General features: G+C 35.3%; 1 protein-coding gene across 3 annotated transcripts in view; it reads left to right on the top strand.

Moving 5' to 3' along the window:
- WDR70 (WD repeat domain 70) overlaps nt 1-19650 on the top strand; it is a 290485-nt gene that overhangs the window by 56941 nt on the left and 213894 nt on the right. For all 3 annotated transcript variants that reach the window (XM_028098034.2, XM_088023519.1, XM_088023520.1), the window contains one exon: nt 1025-1158. In XM_028098034.2, coding sequence (XP_027953835.1) covers nt 1025-1158 — 134 coding nt within the window. The remainder of the gene's footprint in view (nt 1-1024; nt 1159-19650) is intronic.

Raw genomic sequence — 19650 nt, 5'->3', positions numbered from 1 at the left:
TTTTCATTGCTTTAGGTTTTAGGACATATAATTGTTCAGGCATAAAAAATGACTTAGTTCTCATTTGAATGCTTTCTTTAACACATTTAAAGTAGTACTTATCTAATTTAAACATATAATAAGTCATTAATTATATATAATTCCCTTATGTTCTGAAATCAGTGTTTGCAGGTAGTGATTGAAATGAGTAAAATTATTTTGTAAATATCTGGTTTTAATTACAGTAATTCTATTACATTAATAACATTTCAAGTCTATTAGGAGAACTGATTTATAGTTGCTTCCTTTATATAAAACTTTGATCCTTTTAGTATTTCATATGTATGGTAATATCTGTTAATTATTTCTAATGTATTTTTTTCCTCCTGAGAGGGCAGTAGATCCAGGGACTTCCTGCTTAAGAATAGTGAGTTACGAATTGGGTGTTCACATGTGCATTGGACCTAGGAAAATTCACAGGGAAGGCAGATATTTTATGGAAACAGTATAAAAGTGGTATTATAATGTAGTTAAGTCACTTATAAGTTCAGCTTTAAAAATAACTGTTTAAGGTGATTATATTGAGTCATTTAGCCATATACACAAGAAAATAATTTCTACTTTGTCCTACTTCATTAAATCGATTTCTTAACATTCCCTTTGGCATTTTCTCATTTTGGTAATTTTAGATTCATGTGGTCTTCTGTTAGTGGTAGTTAAAATATCAAAAGGTTTTCTCAAAATTGTTTATTGAAAAAGCTGAATTATTTATGAGGTTTGGTAGATAAGTTTGGACTAAGCTGGCAGTTACATTAATTACATTAAAATATTTTTTCTTTATTTCAAAAGAAATAACAGTCATAATAACAAAGTCAAATAATAGAGAAGATGCTATCCAGTCACACTTTTTAGAAGTAATGACAGCGGGTGGACTGTACTTCCATATGCCTATAATATAGGAGGTCGGGTTAGAGAAAGGCAATGGAGGTTATTATAGACTGTAAGTAGCTTTTCTCCAGTTAAAATTTTTTTTTTTTTAAACCAGGTTTCTGCTTTGGGTCTGGATCCCTCAGGTGCCCGTTTGGTGACTGGAGGCTATGACTATGATGTTAAGTTTTGGGATTTTGCTGGAATGGATGCTTCTTTTAAGGCATTTCGATCCCTTCAGCCCTGTGAATGGTATGTATTGCACAACTTAATACCTTCATATTTGAAGATAGAGTTGTTATCATTTGAATTCCGTCTATAATGCTTTGTACCAAAATACACTTAAGTTTATATGACCATATGTTACCTTCATTATTTGAATGAAAGAAAAATGTACCTTAAATTTCTTTCCTTCACTTTCATTAACCTAAATTTTAAAGATGTTTTCAGTTTTTTGTTTTGTAAAAAAAATTTGTATTTAGAGATTATTACCTTGCCTAGTTTATTTCAATACTCTAGTAAATACTGTGTAATGTTATGTATATGTGTATGACATATGCTAAGCCAATAACCAGGTGCTAAGTCAGTGCTGCACTGCGCAGGTATGGTCAGCTAGCATTATATCAGAAAGGGCTTTACATGTTGCAACCACAAGCCACCGTCTTATTTCTGTTTTTGACCATATCTTTTAGATATCTTTTAGATATTAGATATCAAAAATAGATTTTTATTGGTGAAACTGATAGCTTGTTAACTTGCAAATGTATGTTGGAAATGAGGTCTTATTGACTAACTAGATATTCAAGATATGTGAATTAGCTGAACTTTACTTAGACCCAATTTTCTACTCATGCAAGCATGAGTAGGGCTTAAGAATCTAGTTTGCCTTTAACTTGAACTCTTGGGGATGATGGTTTTTGCTATACCTAGTATCTACCTGTAAACTCTGGATTCTTTCAACTATATGGATAAAGTTCCTATTTCTGGGCTATTGAGTGTTTGCTTTCAGTGAACCTTTCATGAAAGTGGTAGTTGGAGTAACTGAAAGGCTGGAGAGCTGGGATTTTTCTTAATCTTGTGGAACAGGTCGTATGAATTGTTTTTGCTTACTTGCTAATAAATGCTTAGGTAATAAATGTCTATATGTGGCTCAGAATTGGGTCTGAGACCTCAGATTTCTCTGGGAGCTACAGTTATCTAGCAAAGTAACCTAAAAGTTGGTTAGGTTAACCTAACCTAACCTAACATGGCTCTGGTCAGTTTTGTACAAATCACACTGACTTGTAAATTTTGAAGTCCTAACTCTTAAACTATCTTTAGTAAAGATTTGAGAATTCCCTAAATGAACATAGCAGATCTCTGATCAATTGGAAAGGAAAAAAAAAATTAAAAACAGGGTATCTCCAATGATGGCTGTATTTAATAAAGCTCTTATTATTTAAAATAGTAACTTGGTATCTTGAGTTAGTATGATGACTTTTAAAAAATGTATTTAAATGTATTTAAAATATGAGGTAATATCTTTTATTCCCGTGTAATAGTCTCTTGATTAAGGATTGTGTTCCCCTTCTATTTTTACAACTGTAAATTCACTTGTTCAGGATTATTCAGTACTCTATTAATGATCAGCTCTGAATAGAATCATGTCTCATGAGTCTCAAGCCAGTGCTCTATTACTAAACTGTGTCATTTGCTATGCTGTTGTAATTGAAAATGCAGAAAAACCCAAGAAAAAGCTTATTTTCTCTTCCATAATTAAATTGTTGCATCCTATATATAATAGTGAGCTATCAAAGGGTAGATGGGAATAAAGAGAATTCTTGACAATCTGTACAAGATTAATATAAATTCTAGTATTGCAAACAGTATGTGAATGTTACTGTTTTATATCATGAGAACTGTTTAACTTTGCTATCATTTGCCCCTAATGTCCAAGTAATGTGACTCTATTTTTTATGACAATACATATTTTTTTACTTAATGTGTATTTTATTTCTATTTATGCATCCATCTGTAATTCATTTTTTACTGTGAAAAATTTCAAACATAGAGAAAAGTAAAGGGATTACTATAATAGCTGTTTATCCTTTACCTAGATTTAGGTAAATTAGGTAGATTAGGCGCCTGGGTGGCTCAGTTGGTGAAGCGACTGCCTTCGGCTCAGGTCATGATCCTGGAGTCCCGGGATCGAGTCCCTTATCGGGCTCCCTACTTGGCAGGGAGTCTGCTTCTCCCTCTGACCCTCCCCCGTCTCATGTGCTCTCTCTCTCTTTCTCATTCTCTCCCTCAAATAAATAAAATCTTTAAAAAAAATAGATTTAACAGTTACATTTTGTAATTTTTCAACTATTTAAAAGTAAAGACATATATAACTTTCACTTTGAAATAATTCAGCATGAATCTTTCAAAAATATAGACATTTCCCTACATAAATATAGCTCCAATTACCCTAACAAAATTATTTAGAATTTCTTAATATTTCTAATAATCATTCCATATTTAAATTTCCCCAGTTTCCTCTCAGAATGTGTTTTAATGCTGGTTTGTCAAACATGGATCCAATCAAGTAATACATATCATGTTTATTGTGTACCTCTCTTGCATATCTTTTAATCTAGAAGAGGGTCTCCTTCCAAACCATTTTCTTTCCCATGACTTTATTAAACAGACAGGTCTGTTGTGTTTCACAAGGTTTTTCCTCCCTGAATTTTTTAATTGCTTCTTTATGGTATCATTTAACTTATTTCTTTGTCTCCAGTATTTCCTATAGAAGATTCAAAGCCTTGATGATATAGTGTATCACATCACATGGCATGTATTTATTGTCTAGTTGTAGCTGACAGCGCAACTTGTTGTGACTCACATGTAGCTGACAGCACAACTTGTTGTGACTCACAATTAAGATTGATCCCTGGATTAAATTGGTGACATCTGATTCTTCCATTGTAAAGTTAATATAATATAGTTAATATTAATATTATATAGTTAATATTATATACTATATAATATTATATACTATAATATTATATACTTTGTGTATATATACACAAAGCAAGAACTTTGTGGGGAGAAGTTGGTTGCATGGAAATATCTAGATTCTCATCATCACTTCACTTAATAAGTTTAGCATCCATTGATTATTCATACCTGAATCAGTTCTCTCATTGAGGGTTGTAAGTTGGTGCTTTTCTTGATTTTCTAAATTCCATTATTTCATCTACATTTATTTGTTGAAGTTCTTCTAATAGAACTTTTCCATATTAACTGATGTTATTTGGTTACCCTAAAATACAGTTCTGTGAAGGCAGGATAAATACTTCGTTATTTCTTTAACTACCCATTTTTATTTCAGGGGTAGGTGGTGATAAATGAGTTGTTGCTGTTATTGGTGGTGGTCTTTTTTTCTTTTTCCTTTTTGAGTGGCAGGATTTATGACTTTAAAATTTTCATGTGGTCCAGTCAGTTGTAGTCATTATTCTTTTTGATGTTTAAATTGTCCCAGATTTGGCCAGGGGAGTCCCTGATTGCTATGTAGTTTTGATATGTACTCATTAGACTTGAAAAGCTTACTTATTTTCTGGCCTAACATGATGTAAGCTTCCTGGTATATTCCTTTCCAGTTCCTAGAATCGGCATTTCCCCATGGAGATCTTTTTTTTTTTTTTTTAAGTGGGAATGGTATTTAGAGACCAAATCTGAATGTTATACCTGCTCATTAATAGTGGGATATCATTCCTTCTTGACCTTTTCAGTGGAAAGAGGTAGAAAATACGGGTGTGTGTGTGTTGGGGGGTGTGTGTGTGTGTATTTAAGTGACAAGATCATATGGATATTTCCATTTCAAATTTTAGTAAACTTTAACTTCAGAATATTTTTTAATTTACAGAAAAGCTGCAAAGATCATCCAGAGTTCAGGCATACCCCTAACTCAGTTTCCTCTCTTGTTTATATCTTACATTACCACGGTACATTTATGGAAGTAAACCAACGTTGGTACATTACCATGAATCAAACTCCGAACTATTTCTGCATTTCATTGTTTTTTTCCAGTAATATGCCTTCGAAGATACGCCTTACGTTTAGTCTTCATGTCTGTTTAGTCTTCTCTGGTTTATTAATGCCTTCTCAGTCTTGCCTTGTTTTTCCCAACCTTGACAGTCTTGAGGGGTCCTGGTCAGGTATTTTGTAGAATGTTTCTTGATTTGTTTTTTTATGATGTTTTTCCTGGTTAGACTGGGACTCTGGGTCTTGGGGATGAATATCACAGAGGTGAAGTGCCCTTCTTATCACATAGTGGGGGTACATGCTATCATGTTTTTAAGGTTTCTCCACTGTAAAGTTAATTTTTCCTCCCCTTTCCATATGCTATTCTTTGGAAGTAAGTCAGTAAATGCTGCTTACGTTTGGGAAGATGGAAAAATTAAGCTCCACCTCCTGGAGGGGGTAGGGTTTACATAAACTACTTGGAATTCTTTAAGGAAGAATTGTCTCTTCTTCTCCTATTTATTTATCTATTTATTTAACCAGTTATTTCTACCAGTATTGACTATTTGATATTTGTTTTCTATCTTGGGTTATAAGCCAATACAATGTCATTTATTATGTTGCTAAGATTATTTCAGCTGTAGTCTTTAGGAGCTCTTGTGATTTGGCTCTTATGATCCATAAGAGGCATATCTTTGATATGCCTCCTTTTTTTTTTGAGTACTTTTTACTTTTTGGTACTATTAGATGCTCCAGACTCATCTTGTGTTGTCCCTGCCCCAGTCCTAGAATCAGTCATATTTGTTAGGACAGTGGTATCTAAAAATAGGATCTAGGTTCTTGGTGTGCTTGTTGTTCCTTCTAGGCCTTCTCAGCTGACAGAGCTGGGAATTAAATGCATGTATACTCACCTATGTGTGTGCTAGATCTATACAATTGTTTCTTTATCCATTTGCATCCATGTTAAGGTAAACAGGGGTTCATACCCATGTCTCCGTCTCTAATCTAGAATACACTGGTTCACTCTAGCCTTCCTCCTTGGAAACCTTCACTTTCTAACAGTGAGAACTCTGGCTCCCTCCAACCATTATTTCTATGTTTGTTTAACCCAAGTATATGTGTGGAACAGTCACAGAATGGTTAAGCTGTATCCTTGCTCCATTTTTTTAAAGATTTTATTTATTTGACAGAGAGAGAGAGAGAGAGAGAGAGCACAAGCAAGGCGAGTGGCAGGCAGAGGGAGAGGGAGAAGCAGACTCTCCACCGAGCAGGGAGCCTGATGCTGGGCTTGATCCCAGGACTCCAGGATCATGAGCTGAGCCGAAGGCAGACTCCTAACCAACTGAGCCACCCAGGAGCCCTCCATTTTTTTTTTTAAGGGAAAGTCTCTTTGAAGTTTTTAAATTAGAATTTCACACTGAGAAATTATTGATGAGATTATTGGTAAGATGATTGATTTAGGAACTAAATCCAAAGGCAAGCTCTCCACTCTATCATCCACTCAGGTAGGACACACAGTGGGAGAGGCAGGGTGGCTGTGGAGAATCAGGATCCTACTAGGCAGAGCTTGAGCCTTTGACCCAAGCCAGCTCTTTAGTTCTGCCCAACCCCTGCATATCTAGCTGGAAGCTGCTGATACCAGGAGAGGCAGGGAGCTGCAGGGCCACTGAGGAACCAGCCATAAGTTGGGGCGTGGGGAGCTTGTGATGGCAAGGAGGCCTCCGCACCTTAAACTGCTGAGTACTTCTGGGAGCCCCGGCTGTAGAACTCTTTGGAATGGATCCATGGTGGTCCTCTTCTCATTCCAGAAGGCGTGACCTTTGAGAGGAGGCAGCTAGCAGACACCTTGTGAGTGCAAGATCACATCACTTGGCTTCCAAGTACTTGTCCTGGGACTGGGGGTGAAGGAAGGGGTGCTGGCCCAAGGGGAGGATTCTTCAGCTTGTCCCTGTTGACCCCAACATTTCAGTCAGCCAGCCCATTCTCACATACATTAGTTATATTTATATAGTCATATATATTATAATTATATACTAAAAAGACAAAAAACCTGCCTGAAGAGAAACTCCTAAGGGACCCACGTGGCTCAGGAAGTTTACTGTCCCCTCACCCCTCACCTCTCCCAAATTCTTGTATAAAATCATCTAGTGCAATCCTCATGAAACCCCCACTCGCCCCAGCCCCCCCCACCTTGGCCCTCCTGAGCCATCTGCTGAGCAGGGAGCCTGCTTCTCCCTCTGCCTGCAGCTCCCCCTGCTTGTGCCCTCTCTCTCTCTCTCTCTGACAAATAAATTAAAAAATAAAAATAAATAAATAAATAAAGTAGCCTTTCTTTATTTTCATGTTGATCTGTTAACCCTTTAGATTGAATTGCTCACCCCTATGAGAATCTATAAACATCTGTTACTCAGCTAAATTTTTCCATACCTTTTGTCATTCATCTACATTGTTCTTGTGTCACCTGTGAAGAAAACTTAAGGGAGTTTGTTGACTGTCTTGAAGGTATAAAAGCAGAGTGAGCTGTTTTTAGACCATCTGTTCACCATGGTGAGTAAGTGGGTGTCAAACAGGCATTCACACAAAGATCCCCATAGCCATTCAGGATAGGAGTCAGAGTCCTAAATTTAGAAGTGAGCATGGGATCAGGTGTTTTGAATTTTGGGCATCTCTGATGAATTTTTTAGCATTTTTGACCTGGCTCTCATTTCCCTGGGACGCTAAAAATACTTTGAGGTCAAATGTTTTCTTTTTTCTTTTTTTTTTTTAAAAGCGCTAATTTTATTTTATTTTCTTTTTTCTTTAAGATTTTTATTTATTTATCTGAGAGCGAGAATGAGAGAGAGAGAGAGAGAGAGAGCGCACATGAGAAGGGGGGAGGGTCAGAGGGAGAAGCAGACTCCCCGCTGAGCAGGGAGCCCGACGCGGGACGCGATCCTGGGACTCCAGGATCATGACCTGAGCCGAAGGCAGTCGCCCAACCAACTGAGCCACCCAGGCGCCCGAGGTCAAATGTTTTCTTGACCTACCAGCATAATAATGAGATTTTTCAAAATGCTTTTCTTCTGTTGTTATTCAACTTCTTTTTGATGCAGCTTCCATTTTGGTATTTTGAAGTATGTTTAATAATTTGTTTTGGACTTTTGCCCAGCCAGCATCCATATTAGATTTGTGGATCTCTAGTTTCAGAAGTCTTTCTTTGTCCCATTTAGTGAAAATCATCAGTACTGCATTTTCTCTAATCCAGTCTGCTAGTCACCTTTTGTTTCTTCACAGATTCTCAAAAATTGTATATGTATGTTCATGAGTTAGAATCCTTGGGCTCACAGATCCTTCGGATGTATTCTTTATGCAAAAAAGTGTGGATGGAGTAAAATTTTTCATAAAATATTAAGAAGCTTTGGATCACTTAGGTAGCCCCAAGTTAAGAATTCCTTATCTTCTGCCCATTTAAAAATGGCTACTGTCTGTTCTCTTATTTTAAAAACATTTCAATTAATTAATATATTAAGTCATGTTCTCATACAGAAATTAAAACATTACAGTTAAACCTAAAGTTCTTCCTTGATCATCTCTTAAATATCTCTTTGCTAGGTATTCTTACTGTTTTCATGATAGTGTATATTCTTTAAGTTTTTTTTTATGCCACCATCCACAAATATACATACCCATCAAAAGAGTGTATACTATATTTGTTTTCATAAATGATATCAGATGGTTGTTATTCCATAATTTGTTTTTGTTTTCCACTTCACAGTTTGCTTGGAGATTTTTAATATCACTACATGTTCTGTATTCTTTCCAAGTGTTGTATAGCATATTGTATATAACTTACCATAGTTCAGAACCATCTGAAGGGCTTGTTAAAATGTTAAATGCTGAAGGGAAAAAAAAATAAGAGAGGAAGAGAGGAACAAATCAAGAAACAGACTCTTCACTATAGAGAACAAACTGGTGGTAACCAGAGGAGAGGTGGGTGGGGACATGGATTAAATAAGTGATAGAGATTAAGGATGAGCACAGAGTGATGCATGGAAGTGTTGAATCACTATATTGCATACCTGAAACTATTATAACACTCTATGTTAACTGGAATTAAAATACAAACTTAAAAAAGTGTTAAATGCTGGACCTTACCTTTAGAATTTCTAATTCTTTAGAGTTGGTGTGGCCTGGGAATAACTGAAATTTGAGCCATGCTGTTGGGGCCTGGTATTATTTTTCTAAACTATGGTAACTGAAATTCATGCATCAGAACTATGTAAAGCAAGGATTGCCTGTATCTTTTTTTTTTTTTTTTTTAAATTCCAGTGTAGTTAACCTACAGTGTTACATTAGTTTGGTGTGTATATATATATATATATATATATATATATTTGGTATATATATATACCAAATCTTCTTTATCCATTCATCTGTCAGTGGACACTTGGGCTGCTTCTATAGTTTGGCTATTGTAAATAATGCTGCTGATTGCCTGTATTTTTAAAAAGCACTTATTATTGAACTATAGTTGACATAAAATGTTATATTAGTTTCAGGTGTACAACATAGTGATTTGACAATTCTTTACATTACTCAGTGCTCAGGGGCGCCTAGGTGGCTCACATGGTTAAGTGTCTGCCTTCGGCTCAGGTCGTGATCCCAGGGTCCTGGGACTGAGCCCCGCATCGGGCTCCCTGCCTCGCGGGAAGCCTGCTTCTCCCTCTCCCACTCCCCCTGCTTATGTTCCCTCTCTCGCTGTGTCTCTCTCTGTCAAATAAATAAATAAAATCTTAAAAAAAAATACATTACTCAGTGCTCATCATGATAAGTGTAGTCACCATGTGTCATCATACAATAGTATTGCAATATTATTGACTACATTTCCAGTACTGTACTTTTCATTTCCATAACTTAATTTATTTTATAACTGGATATTGGATATCTTAATCTTCTTTGCCTATTTCTCAAACCGCCCCCCCCCCCTTTCTAGCAACCATGAGTTCTCTGTATAAGAGTCTGTTGGTTTTGTTTTTTAGGTTCCACATATTGGTGAAATCATACAGTATTTGTCTTTGACTTATTTCACTTAGCAGAATACCCTCTACATCCATTCACATTATTGCAAATAACATGATTTCATTTTTTTAAATGACTGAATAATATTCCATTGTGTGTGTATGTGTGTGTATATGAATGTATAAAAGATATATATCTTTTTTTTAAGATTTATTTATTTGAGAGAGAGGGAGAGAGAGCAGGGGAGGGGCAGAAGGAAAGAATCTCAAGCAGACGCCCTGCTGAGCACAGAGCCCAACACAGGGGCCTATATCAAGAACCCCCTCAAGATTTTTATCACATGATAGGGCTTCAGTAGTTTGTTAATCATTTGTCATAAATGTTCAACCTTTTCATGTGGATGAATTCTATTTTTCATTAGGTGTTTCTTTAAAATTACTATTCTTACTTGATTTGTAAATGCTAAATTTCCATTTCATAATTGAAGACAAGGTTGTTTTTGGATCACGCATTAGAGATCATCTTTCCAAAGCCAATTTGTGAATGGGCACATAGCAGAACTGCACATACTTCAGTAACTTCTGACACTGCACATTACAGAGTTCTCAAATTGGGTTTTATGGGCATACTTTTAGGGGCTCATGAATTTCTTTCATTAATTAGAAAATTTTGTTTTTTCATTTTGATAATCTTTGGCCCATCCCTAATGCCCAATTTGTTTACCTGTGTGTTTAAAATCATTTGGGCTGAAGTGCTTTTTTCACTTACAGTTGCCAGGGCCTAGTGAGAAAGGAGCAGAGACAGGCATCATACATAAATGTGTTGGCACCAAGTGAAGGTTTGTTTTGTCATGAAGTGATATATGAATATATTTTTCACAGTAGTTATAAAAGAGACAATTGGGGAAATTGAGTCATCACTGGAACACAGTAAAATAGGCATGTGCTATATAGCAGGCAATAAATATTCATTAACTAGCTAATCCGAAGGTAGGTTAGAGAACTTAGGTAGGTGGACATAATTAATTTGTTACACAATAAAGAAGTTGTTTCATTCTGTATGATATTGTTTCAGCAAACATTGCAAAATTAATTTGAATTCTATTGGATCTTTTAGTGTTTACTTAAAAAATCACTTTATTGAGGTACAGTCTAGATAACAAAATTCATTCACTATAAGTGTGCAATTCAATAATTGTTAGTAAACTTACAGAATTGTGCAACCAGTACCACAGTCTGATTTCCATCACTCTAAAATCAAATCTCATTCCCATTGTGGTCACTCTTCATTTCCACCTCCAGCCTTAGGCAGCCGCTAATCTTTCTGTCTCTTATCAGTTTGCTTTTTCTGGACATTTCATATACATGGAATCATACAGTATGTGGGCTCTTGTATCTGGCCTCTTATCATAATGTTTTTGAGGTTCATCTATATTGTAGGACACATCTGTACTTTGTTCCTTTTTATGATCAAATAGTATTCCATTTTGTATTTATCTGTGAATGTATATATGGCATATTTTGTTTGTCCATTCACCAGTTGGTGGACACATTTGGGTTATTTTCACATTTTGGCTATTATGAATAATGCTGCTATGAACATTTGTGTACAAGTCTTGGGATGTTTCCATCTATCTTTCTTAGGTTGATACTACCTAGATTGGGAATTGCTAGGTCATATGGTAAATTTATGTTTAATATATTAGTAACCTGACAAACTGTTTTCCAGAGTGACCGCACCATTTTATATTTGTACTGGCAGTATATAAGGGTTCCAGTGTCTTTACATTATCACCATCATATGTTACTATCTTTTCCATGATAGTAATTTCTGTGGGTGTGGAGTGGCCAATGTTTACTTTTTAAATTCATTGTGAATTTATAGTTTTATAAGAGTTGTAAGGATAAGGACCCTTGTCACCTGTTTACATGCAGTTAAGTAATATAATAAAAATTATTTGTCATCACAAAATGATCTCTAAGCTGTTCTCCCATCAAAAGGAAGGTGTTATTACTCACATTTGAAAAGTACTGACCTAAGGCATTGAGAAAAGGATCAATTGTGGAACAATCCTCAAAATATGTAGAGTTAAAAAAGCACAGTATAGAAGAGTATGTAGTTGTTTTTTTAGAGAATAGTATATAGCTTTTTTTTAAAACCTTGGAAAAAACAATATGTACTGTTTGCTTATATATGCATAAAATGTTTCTGGAAAGATATAGAAGAAACCGACAACACTAGTTGTTTATAGGGAAAAGAACTGGTTATCTGGGAGACCAAGATGGGAGGAAAACATGTTGTTACTTGTCCCTTTTATATCTTTTGAGTTTTAACTACTATGTGTATATTCTGCTTATTTAATCCAGGAATAAATGTTTTCTTTTGTTAAAGAACAAAGAAGATATGATCTGCTTGCATAATAGCTTATTGAGTCTGGCTGAGTTCTTCGTATCAGTTAATTCTCATAACTGCCGTGTGTCATAGATACATTTATTATCCCTGTCTTACGGATGTGGAAATGGAGGCTTAGAGAGATTAATTAATTAGCCTAAGGTCACACAAAGTGATAGACCAGGGATTTGAATGCAGGCATTCTAACTGTAGAGCATGTACCATTAATCATTATGTTATACAAAAGCACAGAGGGATTGAAACCATTTAGAATAAGTGCCATTAGAAACAGTCGAGGGTGTGTGTGTTTGCTTAATTCCTTTATTTGTAAGCCTTACATATCTCAATACTTTATTCACTGCCCATGCCGTGTAACTGAGGTAATAATGTTTTGGCTTTTAGGGAAAGTTGTTTTTTGTTACTTTACAGCTGATATTTGTGCATCATAATAGTTTATTCATTTCACATAATTGCATGATAAGATTAATGATTTGTTTAGGCATTTGTGCTTTCTGTGTGTTATCAGTTAGTTCTGAAAAAGAAAGTGAAGGTGGACAGAGAGTCCCCTTGCAAACTTAGACCCATTACTTGTGTATGAGTTGATGTGTATGGAAGCAGAGTTACATATATTTCAGTAATCATGTCGTTGTGTCTCTTTTCACTTGATCTAGTTCATTAATTCAGGTTAATGACAATATATATTTGAACTTTTTATATTTATTAGTAAATTGGTAAACTTGCTTTATGACTTACCTTATTAATATGTTAATATGTTATATATTAACTACTAGATTTTGCAAATTTTGCCATGTATGACTTCCCCCCATAGATATTACCGATCAGTGGCATCATTAATTAGGCTGTATGCAAGGTAGAATACTACATCCATCTAGCCTCCTTCAGCCTTGCATATAACAAGCTTTTGTTAGTAACTAATCTTGGATATCACTGGTAAGAAGGAAAAAGTTGGAAAGTAAGACGCCTTTAGCTGTAATATTAGGTTGATAAAATCACAAGTTATTCTCTTGTATGTCGGGATAGTCCCAGGCATTGGTAAAACTTCTTGTGGTTTACTAACTGGAGAGGAGGTTGTTTACTTGGTCTATATGAAGGTCAAATGAGACCATGTGCATCAACAGAAAGCTTTAATAGGAGGTGAAATGGTATGTGGGAAAAAGCACAGTTAATATTCTTTGATAAACAGTATGTATCTGAATATATTTTCCCTTTCTCTTTGATATTTGCTTTGTAAAATTATATAAGCTTAAGCATTTTTTTTAACTTAATTTCCTGGGTTTCTGCTGCCTTCTGTAACTGTTGTCAAGTTACATAATTTGTGAATTTTATCTTGTTAACTAAACATCAGCAAACTCTTGTACTGTGTCTGAGCTTAAATGTCAGCTCCTCAGAGCCCTTTCTTAAGCATCCCATCACAAAGTGGCTTCTGTCCATTGCCATTACTCTGTTCATTGCTCTGATTTATTTCCTTTATAGTATTTACCACCATCAGACACAATCTGTTTTTCACATTTGTTTACTTGTGTTCCAGTACCTGGAATACTGCCAGGCAGATAGTGGGAATTTATTCTTTGTTAAATATGTTGTAAATAATAGAATATTCTCATATTTTTCTTAAAAAGGTTCTTGTTGTAGGGGCGCCTGGGTGGTACAGAAGGTTAAGTGTCCGACTCTTGGTTTCCACTCAGGTTGTGATCTCAGGGTTGTGAGATTGAGCTCCGAGTCAGGCAGGTTCTGCACTCAGCGTGGAGTCGGCTGGAGATTTTCTCTACCTCTCCTTCTGCCCCTCCTGCTTGTGCTCTCTCTTGCAAATTAATAAATCTTTTTAAAAAAGTTTCTTGTTGTATAGAGTAAAAGACCATTTTTCACCAAGTGTACCTGTCTTTTCAAAAAGAAAGGAAGCAAACAGATTTCTTTTCCTGGAAGACCTAAACTCTTTGACTTAAACCCTATTAGTTAAAGGCAAACAGGAACAGGCAGCTTTTGAAATCTATGGCTCTGCACTGTTGGTGACGCTGAGTCTTCAGGCTGATCTGTTTAGTTCTTTTAAAAAACAAAACAAACAAACAAAAAAACAGGGCATGTATTCTTAAGATAATGGTTAATGAGTTTTATTGCATCTTATGATTTCTATTCATTTTGTATTAAAATTGATTGCCCCTGAAGTATGATTTCTACTTTTGGAAATGTCGTTTGCATTTCTTAGTATATATCTGTTAGTTCATTCATTTGGTTAAACAAAGAAAAATAATGCTTTGCTCTAGTATTTTGCCTTCCTAGGTTAACCCTAGATTCAGAAATTTAAAAATTTCTATTACTAGAAATTAGAATGGATGAACCAATGCTGTAGCCATTGGGCATTATACACCATCTTTTCTGCTAATTCAGCTGAGCTTATGTCATAACTGTCAGTTATAGTGGGATGGGGGAAACTTCATTACTTTCCTAGGCTTCCATTGGAGTATTCCCCCCCTTTCTTTTCCATAGCAGACCGATTTATGTAAAATTCAGTTTTACAATTAAATATTACCATGGAGTCAATGTGTGTGATGGGTAAGAGTGTGGATTCTGAGTCATGTAAGTCTGAATTCGAATTCTGTCTTGACTTGTTCTTTGGTGTGTGAATAGGCAAGTTATTTTATCACTTCGACTGTTGGTTTCCTAGCCTGTAAAATAGATTTAACAATACCCATTTCTTTGGGTTGTCATAATGATTAATTGAAATAATGTATGCAGCATAGTGCGTGGCACTTGGTCAAGCAGCACTCAGTGATATTAGTTCTTATTATCTTGGTCATTTAATGTGAGAGTACAGAATCTCACAGGTTGATATCTGTATCATACCTTTCAAGTATTATTTCCCATTACTAAGTTTTTGTTAGTAACATAAAATTGGATTGTACCTCTACCTTTGGACAGTTGTTTAGGCTGTTCCCTCTGCTGATCTCCTTTAAGAGTACTGGCTATCCAACTTTGTTTCTCTGTTACCTCTTCTCCATTTGCCTTTTCTTTTCTCTGACGCTGTTCTTTCTCTCTTTCTCTCTCTCTCTCCCTTTTTTCCCCCCTACAATCTGTGAAAATCCCTTAAACCAAACTACTTCACTAATTTCTTGCTATAATTCAGTTCCTTATTGGTTTTAATGAACTTTTTATTTTTTTATTTTTTAGAAGAGTCATATTTATTTCATTTGACTTGTATCTTACCTATATATATATTTGTATTTTTTAAAAATTTAAATTCAATTAACATATAATCTATTATTTGTTTCAGGGGTACAGGTCTTTAATTCATTAGTCTTACATAATACCCGGTGCTCATTACAACACACACCCTCCCCAGTATCCATCACCCAGTTATCCCATACCCCTCCCCCCTCCCCTCCAGCAACCCTCAGTTTGTTTCCTAAGATTAGGAGTCTCTTACAGTTTGTCTCCCTCTCTGGTTTTGTCTTGTTTCATTTTTTTCCTATCTTCCCCTATGATCCTCTGCCTTATTTCTTAAATTCCACATATCAGTGAGGTCATATGATACATGTCTTTCTGTGATTGACTTACTTCGCTTAGCATAATACCCTCTAGTTCCATCCACGTTGTTGCAAATGGCAAGATTTCATTTTTTTTGTTGGCTGCGTAATATTCCATTGTATATGTGTGTATACACACACACACACACACACACACACACACACCACATCAACCCAATAAACATTGGGGTGCAGGTGCCCCTTTGATGACTACATTTGTATCTTTGGGGTAAATACCCAGTAGTGCAATTGCTGGGTTGTAGGGTAGCTCTATTTTCAACTTTTTGAGGAACCTCCGTACTGTTTTCCAAAGTGGCTGTACCTTAATGAACTTTTAAAAGTCATATTTACTCAGGCATAATTTATATACAGTAAAATATATTCCTTTCAAGCGTGCAGTTCCAGGAGTTCCGAGAAATGCATACAGTCATATTACCAGCACCACAGTCAAGATAAAGAACATTTCATTATCCCCCAAAGTTCCCTCCAGTCACTTTGTGCTCAATCCCTTCTCCTGACATCCAGGCAACCACTGATCTGATTTTGTTGTTGCCTCTCTCAGTAGGTTTTCTCCTTTTCATTGCTGTGTAGTATTCCTCATATGAATACATTATAGATTGTTTATCTGTTCACCAGTTAGACATTTGCGTTGCTTCCAGTTTTTAGATATTTGAATGAAACTGCTGTAAATATTTCTGTACAGGTGTTTTTGTAGATAAATGTTTTAATTTCCTTGGGCAAATAGAGTAAATTTGGAGTGAATTGTTGGCTCATATGCTATGTGTATGTTAACTTTATAAGAAATTGCCAAACTTTTCAAAAATGCCTGTACCATTTTGCTTTCTAAGCAGCAATGTATGAATTTTAGTTAATTTACATCCTTAGGTACACTTGGTGGTATCAGTATTTAAAATTTAGCCATTGTTTTGGGTATGTAGTGATATGTAAATGGTTTTAATTTGAATTTCCATAATTAGTGTGATGTTGAGCATCTTTTTATGTCTTTCATTATGTATGTCTTCTTTAGTGAGCTGTCCAAATCTTTTGTCCATTTGAAAAATTGAGTTGTTCTTCTCAGGTTGGTTGATAAAGTTCTTTATAAGATTTGTGTATTATAAATATTTCCTCTCAATCTGCAGCTTTTCCTTTTCCTAAGTGTCTTTTGAAAAGCAGCCTTAATGTATTTTTACATCTTGTTTTCTGTCCTTGCCTTGTTTTTTGCTCAAAGCCGTATTTTCTTGAAATGTTTTTAGATAGAAAGAAACATTTTTTAATGTTTATTAAATAAAAAGCATTTTCCAAAAAATTCCTTTTGTTTATTTTTTAAACTTTTAAAAAAATATTTATTTGAGAGAGAGAGGGAGAGTATAGAGGGAGAGTGAGAGGGAGAAGCACACTCCCTGCTGAGCAGGGAGCCTGATGTGGGACTCGATCCCAGGACCCTGAGATCATGACCTGAGCTTAAGGCAGACCCTTAATCGACTGAGCCACCTAGGTGCCCCCTTTTTGTAATATATAACTTTACATATTTACATTTTTCAGTTACTAGAGAAAGTTTAGGAGGTTATATCTTGCAGATGGAAGTGTACTCTTTGGGGGAAAAGAAGAAATTTCACTTTCTACTTTTACATGGCATGGCAAAACAGTATAATTGCTGTTATAATTAACAGGATATTTTATAATTAGGAAAACAAAAGACATCGTAAAGAAAATTAAAAGACAAATTATCAACTCAAAAATAAGTTGGAATACATATTGAAAGTAATGGGCTGCTATCCATAATACATAGTTTCTACAAATCAGTAAGGGAAAGGGATATTTGAAAATTAAAACTGGTCAAAGGAAATGAATTAACAGATAACAGCAGAAGAAATATAACTGGCCAATAAACGTGAAAATGGATACTCAACTTTATTAACAGTAAAGGAAGGAAAAATTAAAATGCCATTGAGGTACTACTTGTCACTTAGACTGGCAAAGGAGAAAGAGATCCATGCTATCCAGTGTTGGGAGAAGGCAAAGATGGGATATCATTTACTAAACCTTTTTCCACAGAACAGTTTGGTAATATCTATCAAGATGTAAAGTGTGAATTCTGATGCAAGATTTGGAGAAAAAAGTACTTTCATGTATTGTACCTATACTCCATAGGTACCATGCTCCTTACTTCTCCTGCCTCCACAGTTCCTTTTACAATCCCTCCCTTAGGGTTCACCTCAGGCTTAAAACTCGCTTAGAATTCTGCATCAGTCTTCTTTACTGTTTTGCCCACTATTCATGCTAAATCCCTGTAATGCCTTCCTGATACGTTTTGACTAAAACCCAAATGCCATGGTTTATAATGTTCCTTGTGATCTGGCCATTGCTTATTTCTTCCCTTGCTCTAGCAGAATGGCTGAGAGATTTTTACACAGTATGTACTTTGTTTTCTACTTAGAATGCTCTTTCCTACTTCCTGCTACCTGCTCCCCCCTTACCAACAGGTAGCTCCTTATGCTTGGGTGTCCATCTAAACATTGCTTTTCCAGAGAGACTTTCTAATAAAGTAGGTCCCTCTCGTATGTGTTCCCTCAACACCTTTTATTCATTGTGAAATCCTGAGCCCCTGTTGTTCTGCTACTAGAATTAAGACTTATTTTTAGCATCAACATTATCATAAAGGAAACTGTTGGGAATACTCAGAACAAAGCCTTAGCTCTTTCAAGTCATTCTCATTGGTTGGCTGTTTTTGATCATATTTCTCTAATCCTCAGAAGACATGAAAACATACTGTTTAGGTATTTTCATTCCTTGCCTTTTGGATTGACTATCCTATTTTAACATGGAACTTGACTGCAAAATCATATAATGTCATGAAGCTATTAATCTATACTTGATTGATAGAGTAATTTTATCACATTTCTAAATAAGAATATGCATTTTAATGGAAGGGAAGAGTTATAGATTAGCTTTAGTAAAATTATGTATATATAGTCCTGAATAGAATTTTCTCTGGCTTTAATTTTGTTTGACAGATATAGTATTTTGTCAAGTTACTACTAGCTTATTAACCTTTGGTATGTTTAAGCTGGTAAGTGACATATTTGACATATTCTTAATATTTTGCACTGGAAGTCTATTCTTAAATTTAAAGCTAAAATACTGAAGTAGCTGAAGATTTGTTTTGGCATGGAATAAATTAGTATTTTCTGATATTCTCATACAGAAAACTTTGATGGCTCTGCTTCAGGTCTGTTGCTTCCTTGCCCTGTTCCCAGCCCTGGATAATATATATTGCATACCTGAAAAATGGCATGCAAATCTGAAACTATATTTTCTGTAATTTTTTTTTTTAAAGATTTTATTTATTTATTTGAGAGAGAGAGAGAATGAGAGATAGAAAGCACGAGAGGGAAGAGGGTCAGAGGGAGAAGCAGACTCCCTGCTGAGCAGGAAGCCCGATGCGGGACTCGATCCCGGGACTCCAGGATCATGACCTGAGCCGAAGGCAGTCGCTTAACCAACTGAGCCACCCAGGCGCCCTATATTTTCTGTAATTATTATCATCCTTTTTTTCTAAAAATGTAGTAGTCACATTTGACATAGGACTTGAGTTTTTTGAGTTGGTGGAGAAAATAAAAAATGTAAGGATGTTTCTCATGAGTATTTTGGTTAATAGCTAATTAAAAAATATGATAAACTTATACTAACTCGACTCGTAATAAATTTGAAATACTCAGCGTATTCAATTCGAGTATATTCATTATAGTTGGCTGCCAAGATTTTATACCTGTCAAGTCTTAAAGAGACCTCAGAAATAAAGAAGTAACAATAATAGCAACTACTCATT

This window comes from Eumetopias jubatus, unplaced genomic scaffold (genome assembly GCF_037043125.1).
Source record: "Eumetopias jubatus isolate StellerSeaLion01/CBP00866 unplaced genomic scaffold, mEumJub1_p1.0 scaffold_5, whole genome shotgun sequence".
NCBI classification, from domain to species: domain Eukaryota; kingdom Metazoa; phylum Chordata; class Mammalia; order Carnivora; family Otariidae; genus Eumetopias; species Eumetopias jubatus.
The sequence above is the reverse complement of the archived record's forward strand: the minus strand, read 5'-3'. Positions and strand labels throughout refer to the sequence as shown.